At 50.9% G+C, this 24,468-nt stretch overlaps 1 protein-coding gene across 6 annotated transcripts in view; it reads right to left on the reverse strand.

Annotated features, from left to right (window-relative positions):
* KDM4B (lysine demethylase 4B) overlaps positions 1–24,468 on the reverse strand; it is a 208,254-nt gene that overhangs the window by 142,275 nt on the left and 41,511 nt on the right. For 5 of the 6 annotated variants that reach the window (XM_029050903.1, XM_029050904.1, XM_029050900.1 and 2 more), the window contains exons 2-4: positions 17,007–17,171; positions 9,698–9,873; positions 1,332–1,446 (exon numbers count right to left, since the gene is read on the reverse strand). In XM_029050903.1, coding sequence (XP_028906736.1) covers positions 1,332–1,446; positions 9,698–9,873; positions 17,007–17,147 — 432 coding nt within the window. In that variant the 5' untranslated portion in view covers positions 17,148–17,171. Of the gene's footprint in view, positions 1–1,331; positions 1,447–9,697; positions 9,874–17,006; positions 17,172–24,282; positions 24,380–24,468 lie in introns of those variants that run through there. The other variant, XM_029050901.2, reaches the window with a different exon arrangement.

A 24,468-nucleotide genomic window follows, 5' to 3' on the forward strand; every position in this document is an offset into this window, starting at 1 on the left:
CCCTCACGGTACCCCCGTGCACAACAAAGGCAGGAAGCAGATGACGCAACGGAGGCTGGGGGGAGTTAACTGACTCACCACTCGTGTGCAACTGAAAACATCCATCTATTCAGCCCCCACCCCTCGCTAAAGGTCTGGCCACTCAAAAAGCCTGCTTGCTGTGGGGCAGAGAACTGTGTCTGTCAAATCATACTCTCCCAAGTGCTTAGTACAGCGCTCTGCACACAGTAAGCGCTCAATAAATACGACCGACTCGAGGCGCACTGCAACCGCATCGCGGCACTAGGTGGCAAACGCAGCTCCAACTGGCTGAACGTTCAAATGTATCAACCCCTGGGGGAGCGGCAGGCAGAAAGGCAGTAAAGCCACGCTCAGCACCCACAAAAGAAAGGGGGGGGGGCGGGGCAGAAACTCAAGGAAGAACTCAAGGCTCCTCCACGGCCCGCTCCTTCAGCCCACGCCCACCGCTCGGGGACACCCTCTGGAAGTGCTCAGCTTCGGGCAGGGGTTCAGAGCGGGCCCGACCACCTACCCTCCTGCCTTGAAAACACAGCACAAGGAAAACTAGAGGGCATCTTGTGGTCCACCACCAGACGCCAATTGGGCTTCAACACCCAAGCAGCAGGCACCTCCGCCTCTCCGGGCTTCCAGACGGCACGCAAGTATCCGGCTCTCCAGCCGAGGGGATGCCCGGCTTCTTTTCCCACCGGAGTGGGGCAGGCTGAGCCTGACAGCCAAGATTCTCCTCGGCCTTTCGGGGATTAGCAGTAACTTGAGCCAAAGCCGACGCACAAGCCCCACCTGGAGGCAGCACACAGTTCTAATAATAATAATATCATTATTAATCGTGGTATTGGTTAAGTGCTTACTGCGTGCCAGGCACTGCACTAAGCAATGGGGGCTCAGTCTTGATCCCTATTTTGCAGATGAGGTAACTGAGGCCCAGAAGTGAACTGACTTGCCCAAGGTCACACAGCAGACAAGCGGAGGAGCCAGGATTAGAAGCCGCCATGGCCTCTGACTCCCAGGCTTGTGCTCTAGGCACTATGCCATGCTGCTTCTGCCAGTTCTAGGTCTGAGTGGTCTAAAGATGTGGTCAGGCGAAGTGGTCTGAACCAAGGACTCCTCCGGGCCGGTGCAGGGGGGTGTGTGGGTGTGGTTCGGGAGAAGGAAAAGGCCCAACAACCTCTCTCTCAAAAGAGGACCTCCTCAGCCTTCATCTTTCAGGAGTTTCAGACTAGATCGGACTTATTGGGAAAGCTCTGGACTGTTCCTGGCTCCAAATAATCCAATCAATTCATTATCCAGAGGTAGACAGACAGGTCACTTACTGCATCGTATAAAGAGCCGCTGATATCGGCTCCATAAATCGGAGATACGAAAGTCAGATTCTTCCAGTATTTTCGCTCCAGATCTTCAAAGTCCTGGTGGCGAGGAGTACAGTACCTAATGGAGAGAGACAAACCCAGGAAAGAGGTCAACAACTAGCCTCAAAATTTTTCACACATGGCTTCTCCTTCACTGCACCCATACCGCCCCCAACCCCCACTCCCAATTCCCTCAGGGTATCATATCCTCCGCCGCCCCGCTTTTTTAATGGTATTTGGAAAGCGCTTACTACGTGCCAGGCCCTGTACTCAGCACTGGGGCATATACAAGCTATTCAGGTTGGACACAGTCCCTGTCCCACATGGGGCTAACAGTCTTAACCCCCATTTTACAGATGAGGTAATTGCGGCCCAGAGAAGTGAAGTGATTTGCCGAAGGTCCCAAAGCAGACAAATGGCGGGGCTGGGACTAGAACCCAGGTCTTCTGACATCCAGGCCTGCACTTTTTCCATTAGGCCACGTTGCTTCTCAAAGAAGGAGTTTGCCAGCTTGAAGGGCAACCTTACACTTCCACCCAAAGCCCAAAATACCCTAGTGAAATAAGAACAAGCCTCCAGTGGGTGGTAGTCTACACCTCTGGTAATTTAGGGGCTGGGCAGGGGGAGAGAAGAAACATCCTAAACCCTCAGAGTTGGCTGGAGTGCCGCTCCCAACACTAAAACAAAATTGACAACCACTAGCAGGGAACCTTGACACCCGAAAACAAATCTGAATAAAATGAAATCTCGAATCCCCATGATAGTAATTCAAGGTGCCCTGAAATCCGGAGGAGGGCAAGAGAGAGATAATGATATTACTGGCTTCAAAGCTTGGTTGGCTACCTGCTTAGGAACTTTCAGTGAAGACATAGTTAGGTCAAGCATTTCATTTTTAAAAGTCAGTCCCTAATTCCCGGGTGCCAAGTCACAACAAGTTGGCACACCCATGGTAAATCTGACTCCAGCTAGAGCATCAGTAATCTGGACTCAGTTCCTCTGGGCATTTCCTCGCTGACTGGAAAAGTTCCGTCTCTTAAGCGGGAATGATCATTCTTCCAGTAATGAAGATGACAGTTTCAGAAGAACATGGGAGGTGGGGAGACTATAGCAAGGAAACTTCTGCTCTGCCAGCTGGAATTCAGACAATATTATGTTCTAATCAGAGACCATCCTCTGTAATAGTAATAATAATAATTATGGTATTACTATGTGCCAAGTACTGTTATAAGCACTGGGGTGGATACAAAGTCAGCAGGTTGTACACGTGGGACTCAGAGTCTTAATCCCCATTTTCCAGATGAGGTAACAGAGGCACAGAAGTAAAGTGGCTTGCCCAAGGTCACTCAGCAGACAAGTCACGGAGCTGGGATTAGAACCCACATCCTCCGACTCCCAAGCCCGTAATCTTTCCACTAAACCACGCTGCTTCTCGGAACTCACGAGTGGTGCCAAGCGACAGGAAGCAGTGTGGCTTAGCCGACAGAGCATGGGCCTGGGAGTCAGGTCAAGGGTTCTAATCTCAGCTCAGCCACTTGTCTGCTGTGTGACGTTGGCAAGTCTCTTCACTTCTCCGTACCTCAGTTCCCTCATCTGTAAAATGGGGATTAAGACCTTTGAGCCCCATGTAGGACAGGGACCGTGACCAACCTGATGACCTTGTATCTACCACAGAGTTTAGAACAGGGCTTGGCATATAATAAGTGCTTAACAAATACCACAATTATTATTATTATTGGCATCTTATCATGGCAGGATTGACACACCTCACAACAGTGATTCGGGCGAAGTTCCCAGTTTCTCCTGGCTGGGGAGGATAGAGGCGTAGTTTCTCCCCGTGCTTGCCTACCACAGCCTCTCCCACCGCAACTCCACCCTCAAGGCAAGGCCCTTGTGGGCACTGATTCCGCCCACCAGGTGGCAGTTGGGGCCTCCTGCCCGGACCAACTGAGCCCGTGCATGCGGAGCGCTGTGCTAGACATTTGTAGAATGGGCTGAAGATGATGATGAGGACATAACCCAACAGGTCTCCTCACTCCTCAAAAGTCTCCAGTGGTTACCCATTCAGTGTGGCTCACTGGACAGAGCACGGGCCTCGGAGTCAGAAGGAACTGGGTTCTAATTCCAGCTCCACCACTTGTCTGTTGTGTGACCTTGGACAAGTTGCTTCACTTTTCTGGGTCACCTGAACTGTAAAACGGGGATGAAGACTGTTAGCCCCATGTGGACTGTGTCCAACCTGATTAACTTGTACCTACCCCAGCAGTGGCACACAGTAAGCGCTTAACAAGTACCATAATTACTATTCCTCTTTACACCCACTCCCCATCGGGTATGAGGCACTCCCAGTTCAGACGCTTCACTCTCCAACATCATCCTACACTTGCTCTGCCTCATTCCCTCTCTGTCATCGTCAATCTCTTGCTCACAACACCCTCCCCTGGCCTGCAATTCAGCAGGTCGTCACTCTCCCCACATTTTCAAAGCCCTTCTGAACTTACATCTCCTCCAGGAGGCCTTCCAGGAGACATTTTTCCATCTTCCTGGCTTATAAACCCCCTCCTCCTTGTTCAGCCCTCTGGGCCCCCTGGCTGCACTTGAGGATGCCCAACCCATCCTTCAAAAACGCTTGCATTTCATGGGGTAGCTAGCCCACCTCCCCATCCAGGAAAAAAATGATCTTCCTGCCAATCCATTAATGGCATTTATTGAGCACTTTTGTACATATCTGTAATTTATTTGTATTGATGTCTCTCTCCCCACCTCTAGACGTAAGCTCATTGTGGTCTGGGAATGTGTCTGTTTATTGTTGCATTGTGCTCTGCACACAGTAAGCGCTCAATAAATATGACAATGAATGAATGAACAAACAGAGTTGGTGGATACAGTCCCTGCCCAAGGGAAGTTTTCGGCCTAAAGGGGTATATAAAGAAGTGCTGTGGGAGTGGGGCGAAAATCCAAGCAAAAGGGCCTCTAAACCCACCCACGCAGCATGTTGCAGGGGGTGGGGGGAGAACACCACCCACCATCAATAAGCTGGGCCAATGCTGGCCACCATCAGGCAGGACGCTTTTTCTCCTCTCTCTCTTACGGGAATTGGAAATTTTAGGCCCAACTCAGAGAGCGACCTTGGAGCCGATGCCAATGATTCTTTCAAATAATGATCAACTCATCTCTCTCATTCAACCCACACATTCAATTCGTCACCAATTCCTGTCAGTTCTTTCTTCATAACATCTCTAAAATCCACCCTTTCCTCTCCATCCCAACGGCTACCACACTGATCCAAGTACTTCTATCCCTCCTTGACTATTCCATCAGCCTCCTTGCTGACCTCCCTGTCACCTGTCTCTCCCTTTTCCTGTCCATACTTCACTCTGCTGCCCAGATCACTTTCCTAAAAGCCATTCAGTCCATGTTTCCCCACTCCTCAAGAACCTCCAGTGGTTGCTCATCCACCTCCACATCAAACTCCTAACCATTTGCTTTAGAGCACTCTATCACCTTGCCCCCATCTTACCTCAGTACTCTCCTACTACAACCCAGCCCACACACCTCACTCCTCTAATGCCAACCTACTCACTGTACCTCAACCTCATCTGTCTCAACAATAACCATTTGCCCATATCCTCCCTCTGGCCTGGAACTCCCTCCTCCTCCGCTCTCCCCATCTTCAAAGCCATCCTTCGGTTGGGGGTGGGGTGGGTGGGGAGAGAATCACATGTCCTCCAAGAGGCCTTCCCTGACTAGGCCCTCATTTGTCCTACTCCCTCTACTTTGTGTGCCACTTACGCACTTGGATCTGCACCCCTCAAGCACTTAATAATACTACTACTAATAATAATAATTGTGATATTTGTTAAGAACTTTCTATGTGCTGGGCACTGTACTAAGCATGGGATGGACAGAAGCAAATTGGGTTGGACACAGTCCCTGTCCAACATGGGGCTCACAGTCCCATTTTACAGATGAGGTAACTGAGGCCCAGAGAAGTGAAGTGACTTGCCCAAAGTCACACAACACACAAGTGGCAGAGGTGGGATTAGAACCCACGGCCTTCTGACTACCAGGCCCGTGCTCTGCTACGCCATCTCAGTGCATCCATATAACAATAATAATAATAATAATGTTGGTATTTGTCAAGCGCTTACTACGTGCAGAGCATTCATTCATTCATTCATTCAATAGTATTTATTGAGCGCTTACTATGTGCAGAGCACTGTACTAAGCGCTTGGGATGAACAAGTCGGCAACAGATAGAGACAGTCCCTGCCGTTTGACGGGCTTACGGTCTAATCGGGGGAGACGGAAAGACAAGAACAATGGCACTAAACAGCGTCAAGGGGAAGAACATCTCGTAAAAACAATGGCAACTAAATAGAATCAAGGCGATGTACAATTCATTAACAAAATAAATAGGGTAACGAAAATATATACAGTCGAGCGGACGAGTACAGTGCTGTGGGGATGGGAAGGGAGAGGTGGAGGAGCAGAGGGAAAAGGGGAAAATGAGGCTTTAGCTGCGGAGAGGTAAAGGGGGGATGGCAGAGGGAGTAGAGGGGGAAGAGGAGCTCGGTCTGGGAACGCCTCTTGGAGGAGGTGATTTTTAAGTAAGGTTTTGAAGAGGGAAAGAGAATCAGTTTGGCGGAGGTGAGGAGGGAGGGCGTTCCGGGACCGCGGGAGGACGTGACCCAGGGGTCGACGGCGGGATAGGCGAGACCGAGGGACGGCGAGGAGGTGGGCGGCAGAGGAGCGGAGCGTGCGGGGTGGGCGGTGGAAAGAGAGAAGGGAGGAGAGGTAGGAAGGGGCAAGGTGATGGAGAGCCTCGAAGCCTAGAGTGAGGAGTTTTTGTTTGGAGCGGAGGTCGATAGGCAACCACTGGAGTTGTTTAAGAAGGGGAGTGACATGCCCAGATCGTTTCTGCAGGAAGATGAGCCGGGCAGCGGAGTGAAGAATAGACCGGAGCGGGGCGAGAGAGGAGGAAGGGAGGTCAGAGAGAAGGCTGACACAGTAGTCTAGCCGGGATATAACGAGAGCCCGTAATAGTAAGGTAGCCGTTTGGGTGGAGAGGAAAGGGCGGATCTTGGCGATATTGTAGAGGTGAAACCGGCAGGTCTCGGTAACGGATAGGATGTGTGGGGTGAACGAGAGGGACGAGTCAAGGATGACACTGAGATTGCGGGCCTGCGGGACGGGAAGGATGGTCGTGCCATCCACGGTGATGGAGAAGTCTGGGAGCGGACCGGGCTTGGGAGGGAAGATGAGGAGCTCAGTCTTGCTCATGTTGAGTTTTAGGTGGCGGGCCGACATCCAGGTGGAGACGTCCCGGAGGCAGGAGGAGATGCGAGCCTGAAGGGAGGGGGAGAGGACAGGGGCGGAGATGTAGATCTGCGTGTCATCTGCGTAGAGATGGTAGTCAAAGCCGTGAGAGCGGATGAGTTCACCGAGGGAGTGAGTGTAAATGGAGAACAGAAGAGGGCCAAGAACTGACCCTTGAGGAACTCCAACAGTTAAAGGATGGGAGGGGGAGGAGGCTCCAGCGTAGGAGACCGAGAATGATCGGCCAGAGAGGTAAGAGGAGAACCAGGAGAGGACAGAGTCCATGAAGCCAAGGTGAGATAAGGTATGGAGGAGGAGGGGATGGTCGACAGTGTCAAAGGCAGCAGAGAGGTCAAGGAGGATCAGAATGGAGTAGGAGCCATTGGATTTGGCAAGAAGGAGGTCATGGGTGACCTTAGAGAGAGCAGTCTCGGTAGAGTGGAGGGGACGGAAGCCAGATTGGAGGGGGTCCAGGCGGTGGTTCCTTGGGCTGCCTGCCCCCCGTTTCCAGCCTAGCTCTTTAGCAGCCTTTTGGCCACCGACCGCCGACTTTAGCGGCTTTTTGGCCGCCGACCGCCGACTCATCCACGCCGAGACCACCCCCCTCTCCTGGGAAACTGAGCCTTGTCATCGCCCGGAGCCTTGGAGCCATTACCACGTGGGCCCGGGATCTCTGCTCCCCTGGGGGTAAGTCTCAGACCACCGGGCCCCCTCTTCCCAGCCGAATCGACCACCACATGGACTCTGGAGCTCTCCTCCCAGGCGGTGGTTCCTTGGGCTGCCTGCCCCCCGTTTCCAGCCTAGCTCTTTAGCAGCCTTTTGGCCACCGACCGCCGACTTTAGCGGCTTTTTGGCCGCGGACCGCCGACTCATCCACGCCGAGACCACCCCCCTCTCCCGGGAAGCTGAGCCTTGTCATCGCCCGGACCCTTGGAGCGCACTGTTCTAAGCGCTGGGGTAGATACAGGGGAATGAGGTTGTCCCACGTGAGGCTCACAGTCTTCATCCCCATTTTACAGATGAGGGAACTGAGGCACAGAGAAGTGAAGTGACTTGCCCACAGTCACACAGCTGACAAGGATCATTATACTCTGCCATTTTCCCTATCTGTAGTTTGTTTTAACATCAGTGTCCCCCTCTAGGCTGTAAGCTCTTTGTGGGCAGGCAACATGTCTACCTCTTGTATTGTACTCCCTCAAGCATTTAGTACAGTGCTCTGCACACATCAAGTGCTCAGTAATTCCAGTGATTGACTAACCAACCGATTGAATCAGTCGATGTGCAAGGGCAGTCACAAGGTCAAACGAGCACTAGGCATCACCAGGGGAAAAGAGCAGTTTCCCGCCAAAGAAAGACTGCAAGGGTTAGGACTCTTCATTTGGAAGAGGCACCAGCTGAAAAGGGGCAGAGCTGACGTTGGCACAATCACGACGGATCTCTCTTTGTTGCTGTATTGTACTTCCCAAGCGCTTAATACGGTGCTCTGCATACTGTAAGCGCTCAATAAATACGACTGAATGAATGAATGAATGAATGATGGGGATGGACAGGGTAAACTTGGAATTGTTGTTTCCTAAATAAAAATACTACTACTGATAACAATAGTATTTGTTAAGCACTTACAATGTGCCCAACCCTATACTAAGAGTTGGGGAAGATACAAGATCATCAGGTCCCACAAGGGGCTCACAGTTTAAGAGGGAGAACACATATGCTCCCTTGTATCACTTGCTCCCAGGCAATTACTCTCCTCCCTTCGAAGGCTTATTGAAGGCCCATCTCCTCCAAGAGGCCTTCCCAGACTAGGCCCCACTTTTCCTCATCTCCCACTCCCTTCTGTGTCACCCTGCCTTGCTCCCTTTGCTCTTCCCCGTTCCCAGTCCCAAAGCACTTATGTAGATATCTGTAATTTTATTTATTCGTATTGATGTCCGTCTCTCCCACAGACCATAAGTGCGTTGTGGGAAGGAATGTCACTGTCTGTTGTATTGTACTTTCCTAAGTGCTTAGTTCAGTGCCCCGCACACAGTAAGCGCTCAACAAATACGACTGAATGAATCACTGGTATCTTAGTGCCCCAAGAACTCACAGAATAAAATGCAGTGCTTACCTTCTGCTTGGGAGGGGGCAGTAAAACAGAGTCAGTAGAAATGTTCCCTGCCCACAAGGAGCTTACCGTTTTCTCTTAGGGCCCTCATCAATTATATTATATTAATATTATTATATTAATATTATCATGCTGATAATAATTATTATTATGGCATTTGTTAAGTGCTTACTCTGTGCCAGGCACTCTACTCAGGCTCTGGAGCGGATACAAGGTAATTGGGTTGGACACAGTCCCTGTCTTACCTAAGACTCACAGTCTTAATCCCCATTTTCCAAATGAAGTAACTGAGGCCCAGAAGTGAAGCAACTTGCCCCAAGTCACATAGCAGACATGTGGCGGAGTCAGGATTAGAACCCAGGTCCTTTGGGCTCCCAGGCCCGTGCTCTAACCAGTAAGCCACACCGCTTCTCCAGTTTTTCCCAAGCAGCCCACGGTCTCAAGACGACTAGACGATTAGCACGGGTTTAGGAGTCAGAGGTTCTAATCCCGGCTCCGCCACCTGTCAGCTGTGTGACTTTGGGCAAGTCACTTCACTTCTCGGTGCCTCACTTTACCTCATCTGTAAAATGGGGATTAAGTCTGTGAGCCTCACGTGGGACAACCTGATTATCCTGTATCTACGCCAGCGCTTAGAACAGTGCTCGGCACATAGTAAGCGCTTCACAAATACCAACATTATTAGTAGTAGTAGTAGTATTAGGGCTGAGGTGGAAAGTCTCTGGCTTTCTTCCTCAGCTCCATTCCTTGTCCCGGGGAGCAAATACATTTGGGCTCCAGGAGCCCCAGGGCCAACTCTGGAGAAAGGCTTGCTCCGGCACAAAGTCTCCGTGCTCCGCAAGCCAGGGGAGCCCCCTCCCCACCGGGGCCCCACCGTTCCCCACAGGAGACCGGCTTCATCACCTACTTCTCGCTGTTGGCCAGGCGCCGGTACTCCCCCACCGTCATGGGCTTCTTCTGGATGTTGTACTGGGTAAATAAGCCTGACTGCCCCGTCACCACTTGCTGGATGGGCGCAGGGACCACCATGTCATCTATGTCATCGTAGGTCTTCCGGGGCTTCCATTCCTTGGGGGGGATCACCTGGAAGGGGGGGGGGGGAGGGAAGAGAGGAGTCAACTAACTGGCTCACCAGCCCGATGCCATCCCTGACCCAAAGGAACGTGGAGAACGCCCCAAGTCTCAGCACGTGCAACCGCATGGCCAGACTCCGGGGGACAGGCGGCAACTCAACCGATGCAAAAACCGCTGGCCAGAGCTAGGCTGGGGCAAACCTGGGTCTAGGCCACTGCTCTGGCAAACTCGGGGCCTCGAAAGGGACGTCTCTGACACCGAGACACAGAGCCCCGCCTGTGCTCGGCAAGCAAGATGAACATCGGGGACTCCGGTGGCTCGGCGGGTGTAGGCGGGCTCAACTGGGCTGTGACCCCTCAAGACCCCCTCCGCTCACATCTATACCCAAGCACCCGGGACCCAATTCTAGGTCGTCTGTCCCCCTCCCCACCCGCCAAGCCTCCTGCATCCCCCCAGCTGGGCCCCTGGCCCCTTCAGGGGATCCTGAGCCTACGATCCCATTCCACTTGGTTCTACTGCTGTAGAAAGGAAAGAAGCCGTGACAGAGCGTAGTCTCCACAAAACATGGAGCACCAAGAAGGCTGGAGTGGCTGTGATGGTCACTGCGGCTACTGTGTCAGGCACTCTATTAAGCGCTGAGCCATCACAAGCCCAGACTGCTCCTCTAGCCCTGGTTCCCCAACTGCTTTGTTTTTAACTTTATGTGCTTTTGTCCTTGGTTTCGTGTCTAATCGCCTGAACGTGAGCCCCCTGAGAGGTAAGGACCATGTCTTATTCCCACCCGGACACTCTTTCCGACCACTAAGTGCCGGAGATTTACCACCACCAATGTCGGTCCCTCCCCCTGGCACCCCCGTGTTCGAGTCAAGCTGATCTGCTCCCCAAAACTCTATCCTCCCACCCCACAACCATTGCTCCTGCTGCTGGCAAGCTCAACTCATGCCAGGTGTGCGGGCGACCTCTTTTTTCTCCCCCTCCTCCCAACTCCTTCAAAACCCTACCAAACCCTTCCAAATGATGGACCACCTCCTCCATGAGGATTCTCAGATTAATCCCCCCGACCAGGATGGCTTCTGGTACTCCGCCATTCTCTGCGAGTTCCGTACACATATCCCTGTTTGTCCTCTTAAGTACATCCTTTATCAGATATAGATATAGAGAAGCAGAGTGGCCTAGTGGAAAGAGGATGGGCCTGGGAGTCAGAAGGACCTGGCTTCTGATCCCAGCTTCACCATTTTTCTGCTGTGTGTCCTTGGGCAAGTTATTTCACTTCTCTGGGCCTCAGTTATATCACCTGTAAAATGGGGACTAAGAAAATGAGCCCCTTATGGGATACAGACAGTGTTCAAACTGATTAGCTTGTACCTATCCCACATGGCCTAGTGGACTGAGCACGGGCCTGAGGGTCTGAAGGACCTGGATTCTAATCCCAGCTCTGCCGCTTGTCTGTGTGACCCTGGGCAAGTCACTTCACTTTTCGGTGCCTCAGTTACCTCCTCTGTAAAATGGGGATATGAGACTGTGAGCCCCACGTGGGACAGGGAATATGACCAACCTGAATTGCTTGTATCCACGCCAGTGCTTAGTAGAGTGCCTGGCACATAGTAAGTGCTTAAATACCATCATTATTACTATTATTATTCTCTGAGCCTCCTCAGTTACTTCAGTTGTAAAATGGGGATTAAGACTGTGAGCCCCATGTGGGACATGGACTGCGCTCAACCTGATTACCTTGTATCTACTCTAGCGCTCGGCAGAGTGCCTGGCACATGGTAAGCACTTAAATACTATATATATGTATTTTCCTTTGTATTCAGAGACACCACTGACAGCGCAGTTCACCAACGAGTGTGTGTGTGGCTGAAAAGGCCAATGCAAGATCCACAATCCCAGCCACACACAAATACTGTCCCTTGTGGTGGTGAAAGGCTTAAAGTTCCCCTGAAGTTATTATTATTATTATGGTATTTGTTACGCTCTTACTATGTGTCAAGCACCATTCTAAGTGCTGGGGTAGAAAGAAGTTAAGCAGGTCGGACACAGCCGCTATCCCACGTGGGACGTAAAGTCTAAGTAGGAGGGAACAGGATTTAATCCCCATTTTTTGATTGAGGAAACTGAGACCCAGAGAAGTGAAGTGACTTGCCCACGGTCACACAGCAGACATTTGGCAGAGACAGAAGGAGAAGTCAGGTCCTCTGAGCCCCCAGGCCAGGGCTTTTTCCATTAGGCCACACTGCTTCTCTGTTGCTTCCTCGCCTCTCTTTCCATGTGAAGCTTTTGTTCAGAGAGAGCTGCTCCTTTCTTGACAGCATGTCTGTCCTCGGCCACCGACTCCGGTCTTCAGCCGGACCACGGCGTGGTCCGAGGCTTTGTCTTACCAAAGCCTTAGACTGCATCTTCTGCTCTCCGGGCTTTCAGGGTCCCACTTGATCGTAGTCATGTGCCTCTGACCCGGTGCTGGTCCCTCTATGTGAGTCTATGGGAGCCTCCTGGGGTGACGGTGGGGGTTGGAAAACCCTCAAAGATCTCTCCGAGTGGGGCACTGATATTGGGGTTCCTAGTGCAGGCCTCACCCCCACCCTCACAATGCCCACACCACAAGTTTGGGAACAAACTTCATCCTGCCCTCCCCTGAACGTGAAGGAAAAGAAAAAAATGGAGTACACTCACTCCTCGATGGAAAAATAGGGCTGATGTCTGGGGAGAGGATAAATGAGCTGCCGAAGGTTAAGAGTGCTAATCTGGTCCAAGCAAAGCACCCAGGCACCAACCAAGCACGCCTCTCGGGCCCAGAAGGGAGAGTTAGGAGAGGAGTCCCAAAAAGCCAGGATTTCGTGGGGTGTCTTTTGTTTCTTTATGTTTTTTTGTTAAGTGCTTACTGTGGGTAAACACTGTTCTAAACACTAGGATGGGTACAAGTTCCTTAGGTCAGACACAATTCCTGTCCCCCATGGAGCTCACACTCTTAAGTAGGAGGGAGAACTCCTGGAGAGCACAACCAGTGGGGAAAGGGATGAGAATCTAGATTTCCCCCAAGGCTTTCACTTCCAGTACTTCAGACAGAGGGGCTGAGAAACGCGCGCTCAGCTGTGCCACTTGGAGCCAGTCATTTCACTTCTCTGGGCCTCAGCTTCTTCATCAGTAAAATGGGAATTCAACACCTGATCCCCCTCTCCTTTAGAGTGCAAGCTCCGAGTGAGATAGGGACTGTGTCTGGTCTGACTGCATCTACCTCAAGGCTTAGCGCATAGTAAAAGCTTATCAAGTACCACAATTATTATTATTATTATAAGGGGAGTGAAAAATCCAATTTTCCTTCAGGGATCCCCTTTTTTATGGTATTTATGGTAGCTTACTTTGTGCTGGGTACTGTACTAAGCGCTGGGGTAGATACCAAATAATCAGGTTGGACACAGTCCCCGTCCCACATGGGGCTCACAGTCTTCATCCCCATTTTACAGATAAAGTAACTAAGGCATTAGAGAAACTGACTTGTCCAAGGTCCCACAGCAGACAAGGGGCAGAGCTGGAATTAGAACCAGGTCCTTCTGACTCCCATGCCCGTACTCTATCCGCTAGAGAAGCAGCATGGCTTAGTGGGAAGAGCCCGGGCTTGGGAGTCGGCGGGCATGGGTTCGAATCCCGGCTCTGCCGTCTGTCAGCTGTGTGGCTTTGGGCAAGTCACTTCACTTCTCTGTGCCTCAGTTACCTCATCTGTAAAATGGGGATGAAGACTGTGAGCCCCACGTGGGACAACCTGATTACCTTGTATCTACCCCAGCGCTTAGGACAGTGCTTTGCACATAGTAAGTGCTTAAATACCAACATTATTATTATTAGACCACACTGCTTCTCCTTTAGATAAATATTTGAGGGTATACAAGGTGTGTGGCCCTGTCCAAGGCCCAGCTATCTGCTGAGACCCTCAAGGTGGGGGAGGGAGAGGGGGAGAAAGGAAATCCACCAATCTCACACTCCCATTACCCGGCTAAAATGATCGAAACGGCCAACTCAGGAGGGTGCTGATCAACCCGACTGCTATAAGGCCTGCTTCCACCCTGATTTAAAATCCATTCACTTGCCCAGAGGATTCGCACAGCAAATAAGTTTAAACCAATGTTTGGCTGGGCAGAGAAAACACTTAAACCTTCAAGCTTTCTGTCAAGAGCAGAACATAGCGTGCCTGTACATAGGTCATATCTCCTCCAAGAGGCCTTCCCCAATTGAGCCCTCAACTCACTCTCCCTTCTGCGTCATCTATGAACTTGGAGCTGTGGCTTTGGGGCATTTGATAGTTACCCCACCCCACAAAGCACTTATGTACATATCTTTAAATTGTATTATAAATTAATTAATTATTCATATAATGTCTGTCTCTCCCTCTAGACTGTAAGCTCGTTATGGGCAAGGAACTTGTCTGCTAATTATGTTGTGCTGTACTTTCCCAAGTGCTCAGAATAGTGTTCTGCACTTAGTAAGCGCTCAATAAATACCATTGATCGGTTGATTGCTAGCAGCAGTGGATTTTCACTTTAACCAAGGAGGACCAGCTCACAAGAACTCTTAGCTTGCAATCAAATGCCTCACTGTAGACAATACCACCTCACTGTAAACAACAGTGTGGGGTAGATTCACAGATGAGGAAAGCAGCATGGCCTAGTGGATAAAGCACAGGCCTGAGAGTCAGAAGGACTTGGGTTCTAATCCCAGCTCCGCCACCTGTCTGCTATGTGAGCTTCTCTAGGCTGCAATTACCTCACGTGTAAAATGAGGATTAAGACTGTGAGCCCCGTGTGGGCCAGGGACTGTGCCCAACCTGATTACCTTGTATCTACCCCGGCACTTAGAACAGTGCTTAGCACATAGTAAGTGCTTAATACCATCATCATGATTATTAATAACACTATCCTCCCTGTCTCAAAAGCCCATAACCTCAGTGTTGCCCTCAACTCATCTCTCTCATTCCACCCACATATTCAATCTGTCACCAAATCCTGTTGGTTCAACCTTCACGACATCGCTAAAATCTGCCCTTTCCTCTCCCTCCAAACTGCTACTGCGTTAATCCAAGCATTTATTCTATCCCACACTGATGTCTGCATCAGTCTCCTTGCTGACCACCCTGCCTTTCCCCATTTCATTCCGTACGTCGCTCTGCTCCCCGGATCATTTTTCTACAAAAACATTCTCGAGTCCATGCTTCACTGCTCTTCAAGAACCTCCACTGGTTGTCCATCCAACTCCGCATCAAAATAGAAACTCCTTAACATCGGCTTTAAAGCACTCAAATAGCTCGCCCCCTCCTTCCTAAAACCTCACCGATCTTCTACTACGATGAGTAAACTGCGCACCTATCTCGTCTATCTCACTGCTGATCCCCTTCCCAGTCACGTCCTTCGACTCCCTCCCCCTTCCCAATAATAATGGTATTTGTTAAGCGCTTACTATGTGTCAAGCACTGTTCTAAGCACCCAGACCACCACTCTCCTTATTTAGGTCACATCCAATTAAGCCCTCCTTTCCCTGGCCCCCTCTCCCTTTCGCTTCAATCAGTGGTTTTTATTGGCCGCTTACTATGTGCGGAGCACTGTATTAAGCGCTTGGGAGAGTACAACAGAATTAAAGGATGTGTTCAGTGCCCATAACGAGTTTACAGTTTAGGAGCGTTGCACTTGAATCTGAGACCTTTGGGCATTTGATACATGCCCCACCCTCAACCCCACAGTACTTACGTACATATCTATAAAGTATATGCTATAAATTTATATTAAAATCAGTCTTCCACTCTAGACTGTAAGCTTGCTGTGGGCAGGGAATGTGTCTGCCAACCTTGATGTATTCTCCCAAATGCTGTTATCGAAATGTGTTTTCTAACTCACTTGTTCTACTTCCTTGAAATTTAAATCTGAACTCTCTCCGGTACAATGAGAGAAATGTAGTCAACTTTAGCGGGATGAACACAAACTGCACTCAAGCCTATAGACATTTTTCCAAAAAGCCTATGGACAAATTCTACGAGGGAAAGTTGTTTTGGGATTTCTTGCATTCATCTTCATATAATTTCACAAATGAATTTTCCCTAGGGGAGAGTCTGACCTCAGCTCCAATTGTTTTCCCCTCAGAGTGACAGTTTTAAAGGGGGGGGGGGGGAGATTCACACCATTCTGGCCCCTCCAAGCACCCCGTAAGAGTTGAAACAGTGGATTGGATGGACCACGAGTCTAACGCCGTACCAGCCTATCAGAGTCTTATGGTATATCCGGCTTATAAAAAATGACCCCAGCTTGGCTCTGTACTTCTGTGTTTCGCAGTCCTTTTTATTCTTTCCTCCTCTTGGGGGTGGGGAATGTCGCCCAAGTGGACGTGGCTCCAGAGCTCCTGGAGTTGGGCAGGAGGAGAGAAACAGCTGGGAGACCCAAACTAGATGATCTCTTAAATTTTGAAACAGCACCAATAGCAACGACTAAGGCAATGATAATGACCGTGGTATTTGTTAAGCCCTTACTAGGTGGCAAGCACTGGGCTGGACATAAGGTAATCAGATTGGACGCCATCCCGCATGGGGCTCACAGTTCGAGAGGGAGGGAGAACAGGCACTGGATCCCCATTTTTACAGAAGAGGAAACGGAGGCCCAGAAAAGTCAAGAGACTTGTCCAAGGTCACCCAGCAGGCAGGTGACAGAGCCGAGATTAGAACCCAGGTCCCCTGACTCTCTCCCAGGAGTTTTTTCTTTCCACTTGGTCATGCTGCTTCTCAAGTTTCTCCTCTCCCCCTTCCCCTATCTTCCCCCACCCCCCAACCTCTGTCCATCCCCAATTCTCCCCCACCCCACCCCCTTACACCCTCTCTGCCCTAGATCACGCCCTCCATTTTGGCCCTGGCTTTGTTCCATCTTAGGTGGCTACAACATGAAGAATGCTGCCCGAAACCATCCATTTTCATTCTTTCCAAAACACTTTCACCACCGATTGCCTCAGGGGCCTAACCAGTTCTACAGCAGCCTCTCCATTTGGATCTACTGAGGCATAGCAAATGAGGAGCTGGGGGGGGAGGGGGGCAGGGGAGAAAGCCCCCACCCCCTGGCTCCCAGATAACTACCCATTAGTCAAGGCATTCAGGCACCCGGGATTCAGCTGACCTTGGCAAGTCCTGCTCGGTGAGCTCCTTGAGATTCGATGTAGGCGATGTATTTTCCAAAGTCCCGAAATTCTTCGAAGGTCGGCCGAAACGTCATGATCTTACAGCTAGGGTTTTGGGGATTTGGGTTCTCGGACCCCATGATTCCAGGGGGTTAGCACCAAACCTGGGAGAAGAGGAAGATGTGTTTAGGAAAAGAAATCACCCCTCTGTAATCTTCTCGTTGGCTGAAAACAATGCAAAGCTAACACCAGAAGGCCACAAAACCCACACTGCATATTCAGGAAAACGTGAAGATAGAAAACCTTAAGCTCGTGCCCTTTCTCTTTAAGACATTATTGATACAAGCCCCCAGGCTGACTTGTGCAAATTAAAAATAGACTACTCCTAGATTTAAATAGCAGAGGGACTGAAGAAAGAGCCGAATGCTGTTGAGAATCGGCAAACCAAAAGATTTCTACAACGCCCTCCTTTTAGTTGCTATCTTCGAATCAATACCCTTCAAGCATTTAATGTACGATCTTCCTTATTTGCTTCTTCATTAGATTTCATCAAGAGACAGCAGAATAGTCGGAGATGCAGATGGCACCTTCGCTTAACGCTTGTTTCAAACCATCCCGTTACCCACCGAAAACCCTCCTCCCGCCGTCCATTAAGCACACACCGCCATGATCTGAATGAGCGGAGCCGGGCAAGCTCTCAGTCACACCCCTCTGGGGCAACTCAGCACTGGGTCTGCCCAGCTGCACCTCCCCCAGAAAGACCGAATGCAGCTGAAACACTGCATTTATCCTGGTACAAACAAAAAAAAAAAAATCCAAAACACAAAAAAAAGAGGAACAGGGCCACGCACCCCACCCCATTCACAAATGCTGCTGGAGGTTTCTACGGATTCTCTAAGTTAAAAGCGCGTGCAACGCAGACACAGAGGTCGTTAGGGTATTTTCGTTTGTTTTTTAAACGGGCCGTCCTCAAGTCGCGTGGCTCCTTGGGCAGGCACTTCAGTTGGAGAACAGAGATGACGGAGGGGAGGGGAGAACGGATGAAAGCGACACGAGGACAAAAATGAAATGGATTTCGGCGGATTCCCGGGAACTTCCTTTATTCTGGACAACGCTGGGACCTAGTGAATTGTGCCGAGTTGGAAGGGAATCAGATCTGTCCTCCGAGGGGCCAGGTGGCAACCCCATGTGTGCATTCCAACGCACCCTCCCTCCCCCCAATCCCATCCAACCCCACCCCCGTACTGTTTGGACTCTCCGGCAACAGCCCAAGGAGCACACTTACTGAACAGTCACTAGAGGGCAGCATGTGCCTTCTCACAACCACAGTCCAGGACCACTGGGGGAAAGAGGTGGAAAACTGGGAGAGGAAAAGGTCCAGACCCTCCTGGAGGGGTGGCGACACGGACCTTTCCGGGAAACAAGGCACTGGTCCACAAAAAAGGGCTGGGTTTCAGGAAACAGCACTGTTCCCTGGTTATCTTGGGAGAAATCAGGCAATCCCAGCTAGCTGGGAGCGCTTAAAAAGGTCTGCTTTGACCTGAGGGGAGAGAGGATGGAAGGACAGGCCGCTTTGGGGGCCATTTTAAACTGGTAGTGCCTGCTTCTGTCCCATAGGATGTGGGAGAGGAGGAAGGGGGAGAGCTTTCGGTGGTGAATGAGATGGAGGGGGCTTCGATGGCTCCAGCCTTCCCGCCCCTAGACCGCGCAAAATCCGACAGACCCCCCAGCTCGCCCTATATTCCCCTCAGCATTTCTCTATATCCACTGCTCTGTGCTTCTATACACATCCCCATCCTGCATGGGGCTCCCAGTTTAAGCAGGGGGGAGAAAAAGGTATCGAAGCACCACCTGATAGATGAGGAGGAAATCGGGGCCCAGAGAAGTCATGCGACTTCGCCAAGGGAACACGGCAAGCAAGCGGTGGAGGTAGGATCAGAACCCAGGCCCTCCGACTCCCAGGCCTGGGCTCCTCCTGCTGGGCCACACTGTCCCGTCCCCCCTTTCCCTCTGCTCCCCTTCCCCTCCCCTCAGCACTGTGCTCATTTGTATATATTTACTACCCTATTTATTTTGATAATGAGGTGTACATCTCCTTGATTCTATTTATCTTGATGATGTTGTCTTGTTTTTGTTTTGTTCTGTTTTGCTTTGCGGTCTGTCTCCCCCGTTTAGACTGTGAGCCCGTCACTGGGCAGGGATTGTCTCTATCTGTTGCCGAATTGTACAATCCAAGCGCTTAGTACAGTGCTGTGCACATAGTAGACGCTCAATAAATACTACTGAATGCATGTCCCTCCTACCGTGCCTACTACCACCTTGTTGATTTTGAACATGCAGTAAGGTAGAGAAGCAGCATGGCTCAGTGGAAAGAGCGCGGGCTTGGGGGTTGGAGGTCATGGGTTCGAATCCCGGCTCTGCCACTTGTCTGCTGTGTGACTGTGGGCAAGTCACTTAACTTCTCTGGGCCTCAGTTACCTCATCTGTAAAACGGGGATGAAGACTGTGCGCCCCACATGGGACAACCTGAACACCTTGTATCCCCCCAGCGCTTAGTACAGTGTTTTGCACATTGTAAGCGCTTAACAAATGTCATCATTATTACTATTATTATTATTATCGATCCTGCCCCAGTTAAAAGTTATGGGACTCTATGGTCCCCCTCTTCCCTTGTATAAGGGAACTTATGGTATTGCTGTGTTGGAAGGTCACAGTCCAGCTGAGGAGCAGCATGGCCTAATGGATAGAGCATGGGCCTGGGAGTCAGAAGGTCATGGGTTTTAATCCTGGCTCTTGTCACCTGTCTGCTGGGTGACGCTGGGCAAGTCACTTCACTTCTGTGCCTCAGTCCCCTCATCTGTAAAATGGGGATTAGGACTGAGCCCTATGAGGGACAGGGACTGTGTCCAACCCAAGTATCTTGTACCTACCCCAGCGCTTAGAACAGTGTCTGGCACAGAGTAAGCGCTTAACAAACACCATAATTATTATCATTATCATTACACCAGGCCTCTCTCAGCCACTGAATCACCCAGCAGTTGACGGGAAACCCCTTCATGTATCGTGCCCAGCACAGTACCTCACCCGTTTCCTAGGGCACTCACTACTTTCTGATGATGAATACAATGATTCTGCATTTTTGAGCGGTGAAACCTTCTGACTTCGACAAACAACTGGAAAGCATAAACCACTTACGAGCACCCCAAAGTGAGCAGAAATTCCTGCCTGGAATGTTAATGTTAATTAATTAATGTTGGTATTTGTTAAGCGCTTACTATGTGCCGAGCACTGTTCTAAGCGCTGGGGTAGACATAGGGGAATCAGGTCGTCCCACGTGGGGCTCACAGTCTTAATCCCCATTTTACAGATGAGGGAACTGAGGCACAGAGAAGTTAAGTGACTTGCCCACAGTCACACAGCCGACAAGTGGCAGAGCTGGGATTCGAACTCATGAGCCCTGACTCCAAAGCCCGTGCTCTTTCCACTGAGCCACGAATGTATTTTCATGTCTGTCTTCCCCACTAGACTCTAAACTCCTGGAAGCTAGGGATCGCGCCTACCAGATAATAATAATAATAATAACAATAATAATAATAATGTTGGTATTTGTTAAGCGCTTACTATGTGCAGAGCACTATTCTAAGCACTGGGGTAGATACGGGGTAATCGGGTTGTCCCACGTGAGGCTCACAGTCTTAATCCCCATTTTACAGATGAGGTAACAGGCACAGAGAAGTTAAGTGACTTGCCCACAGTCACACAGCTGACAAGTGGCGGATCCAGGATTCAAATCCATGACCTCTGACTCCCAAGCCCTGGCTCTTTCCACTGAGCCACGCTGCTTCTCACAAAATCTGTTCTGTTGTCCTTGCCCAAGCACTCAGCACAGTGCTCCGTCTGGAGTAGGTGCTCAATAAATACCATGGATGGAATGACTGAAACAAATGTCCCTGCCGGGGGGTCACCAGATTTGAATTGCAGGCTTCTCAGACAGAATTATCCGGAACACCTAAATGTCTGGGATACGCTTGCTCTCTTTTCAGAAGACCCATGAATTCCCACTTCTGCCTTATTCTCTCAATCCTATCTTGTCCAATGATGCTTTTTACCCTGCAGGTGTTGATGCTAAAAAGTCAAGAGCGGAAGAAGCATGGCATGGCCTAGTGGATAGAGCTCGGGCCTGGGAGTCAGAAGGACCATGGTTCTAATCCCAGCTCCGCCACTTGTCTCCTGTGCATCTTCGGGCAAGTCACTTCACTTCTCTGAGCCTCAGTTTCCTCATCTGCAAAATGGGGATTAAGATCGTGAGCCCCCCTGTAGGATAGGGACTGTGTCCAACCTGATTTGCTTGTATCCAACCCAACGCTTAATACAGTACCTGGCTCATAGTAAGTGCTTAACAAATACCAAAATTATTAAGAATATCAATGAGCAATGGCCATTCTGGATCACACCCACAATCCTTCCAATCGATCGAGAGCTTACTGTGTGTAAAACTCTGCGCTAAGCCCACTGTCCAACCAGCCCAGGCCTCTGGCAGCAGTCCCAGGATATGCCCTCTTGACCCTCCATCCTCCTGGGTCAGGGAAGAACCATGCAAAAACCCCTAATTTTCCTTCTAGTCATGGGCCACACATCCAGAAACCACCTCTTACCCCTCTTGAACTGGGACAACTTCCTGTGGGAAACAGCGAGGCCTAGTAGAAAGAGCCCGGGCCTGGGAGTCTGAAGACCTGAATTCTAATCCCGGCCACGCCAATTGCTTGCTGTATGACTTTGGGCAAGTTACTTCAATTCTCTGAGCCTCAGTTTCCTCAACTGTAAAATGGGTAGTCAATCCCTGATCTCCCTCCTACTTTGACTGTGAGCCTCACATGGAACAGGGATTAGGTCCAACCTGATTATCTTGCATCTACCCCTTGACTTGACACATAGTGCTTGACACATAGCAAGCATTTAAATACCATAAAAAAATACCCAAATTCCATCATCTCACCCTCCGCCGGGCAAAGACAGGTCCGCTCTGAACTTGCCGCCTTCAGTGGGTGATGGTCCCTTTCCCCCCAGCCCCATCCCAATCCCCACAAACCAGCCAGCAAAGGGAAACCAAGTGGAAATAAAGGCAAATTTTCATTTATCATCAACAGCACTGAGTGCCTACTGGTTACAATTACTGTTGTACATACCCCCAGAGGCCTGAAAGAGAGGAAGGAGGCTGTTGGAAAGATACAAAACTGTAATTCCAAGAACGTTCCACTACACACAGGCAGTGAGGCTTCCAGGCCACCCTAGGGAAGCCCCTGACAAAGAGGGAAAAAAAAAAGTTAAACAATTAAAAAAATTTAAATCAAGCAATCCAGCCATGGTATTTGAGGGCCTAATGTGCGCAGAGCACTGTACAACATAGCTGGTAGACCCGATCCCTGCCTACAAGGAGCTTCCAGTCTTGTTTCTCTGCTGCACCCAGGCTTTCTCCTCTGACCAGGCAGAGCAACTCAAGTTCATCCTGTCCCCGGTGAAAGCCGCCCTACGGGAGAAGAAAGGCTGGTGTTCTTTTGGAAGGGAGGGAGCCCTGCTGGAATGGCTTCCCTGCTGGAATGGCTTCCCTGCTGGAATGGCTTCCCTGCTGGCCCTCGTGTGAAGGCCCATCTGCTCCACAGATACTGCCGGCCTCCGACAGCCCCTTTCATCTTGGTTGGGAACGAGGCCCACCTTACCATCCCTGGATATTTTCGGAACTGAGCCCGCCTCATCTTTGGCTCTTGCATCCTCGAAAAGTCTGGCCTGAGCTGAGGGCAAGGACGGAAGACACCCCTCCACCACCATCCCCTTCCCCACCCCGCCGTCCCAGTTCCTAACATTGCCAACTGAACCCCAAGGAATGATCAGGAGACAGTGGGTCACTTGCACGGTGTATGGATAAAGGCACCGCTGGAGACCCAACTGAGGGTTGCAGCCCGGACATCTGCACCGAGCTGGGAATGCCCTTTCGGGCCCGGCCAACCGTTCGGGCAGACCTGCTGCCGCTTCCAAATAGCGGACACGGACACGGGACCGGGGGAGATTTCCTGGAGGCTCCAGAGGGAAAGGGGCAAAGCCCCGGGATTTTTCCCTTAACTGAGCCCTGTCCAGGGAGAATGTTAAAGGGCTCCCCAGATAACACTTCGCTGGGATGCTGGTTCAGCTAATTAACCTAATGAAGCTATTACAACAGCTAAAGGGGGACCCCAAGAGAAAGAAAGAGCCAATTCTCCAACTTCTCTTCCCTCCCAATTAGAAGCCCTTGGTGAGGAGCCTACCCCTATGCAAACCCTACAACCCTGTAACTGACCAAGTGGGGGACAAGGGAGAGGAGAAGAGGGCCGTTCTGCACCCCTGACCACCCAGACCCTGGTGGAGGAGGGGGCCCACACCCAGAAAGAAGTAGTCATCAAACAATAACAACAATAATAAAGGTATTCGTTAAGTGCTTTCTATACGCCAGGCACTGTACTAAGCACTGGGGTCGACACAAGCAAATTGAGTTGGACACAGTCCCTGTCCCACTTGGGGCTCACAGTCTTAATCCTCATTTTACATATGAGGTAACTGAGGCCCCCAAGAAGTGAAATGACTTGCCCAAGGTCACGGAGCAGATAAGTGGCAGAGCCGGGATAAGAACCCATGACCTTCTGACTCCGAAGCCTGTGTTCTATCAACTACGCCACACTACGCCACCCTGCTTCTCAAAACCCCTAGCTATATTTCACACCCTTTTCCCCTGGGCAAAATCCGCTGCCCCACACGGAACTCCAATCCCTGTCTGATCCACAGAGCCTTTCCAGGCCATCTTAACTTGGTTCCCTCCAGCTGGGGAAATGTACAGCCATCCGCTGCCACAAGGTGAGTGGGGCTATTCAAATAGCCCCTCAATCGGAGTAGAGTTCTCCTCCACCCAGGGGGCCTAGTCCAGCGCTCTGCACCCAGGAAGCGTTCAATAGATAGCCTTGATCGACGGGGCACAACACTGCCCTGTCCTCACGAAGGCACCCAAGCTGTCGGGCCGGGCCAGCAGTCACCGGTTAGAAGCACCAAGTCGCCCGCATTTTGGGCTCCTGGCCAACCACCTTGCCCGTGAGCTGAAACCAGAGCTTCTCAGTCTGGGGGAGGGGGGAATTCCGGGAGGAGGGAGGGGAAAGAAACTGCACCCCCGGATGAGAAAGCGAAAGGCTCTCCACGTAGATAGCCGCTTATGATTAATGGGAAGGAACGGAGGGATTGCGCAACGGCACTCACCCTTCCAAACCAGAAGTTCAGGCGGATTCGGAGGAAAAGGACGGCTAAGTCTCCCCAACCTCCCATCGGGATGGAGGCGGCCGCGGCCCCGGCCCCGCCCGGCTCACTGCAGGCCAACACCTCCTTGCTCGCCTGGAAGAGCCCGCCCAATTGCCCTCAAAGAGCGCGTCATCTCTCACACCTTTT

The sequence above is a fragment of the Ornithorhynchus anatinus genome, chromosome X1 (assembly GCF_004115215.2).
Source record: "Ornithorhynchus anatinus isolate Pmale09 chromosome X1, mOrnAna1.pri.v4, whole genome shotgun sequence".
NCBI lineage: Eukaryota > Metazoa > Chordata > Mammalia > Monotremata > Ornithorhynchidae > Ornithorhynchus > Ornithorhynchus anatinus.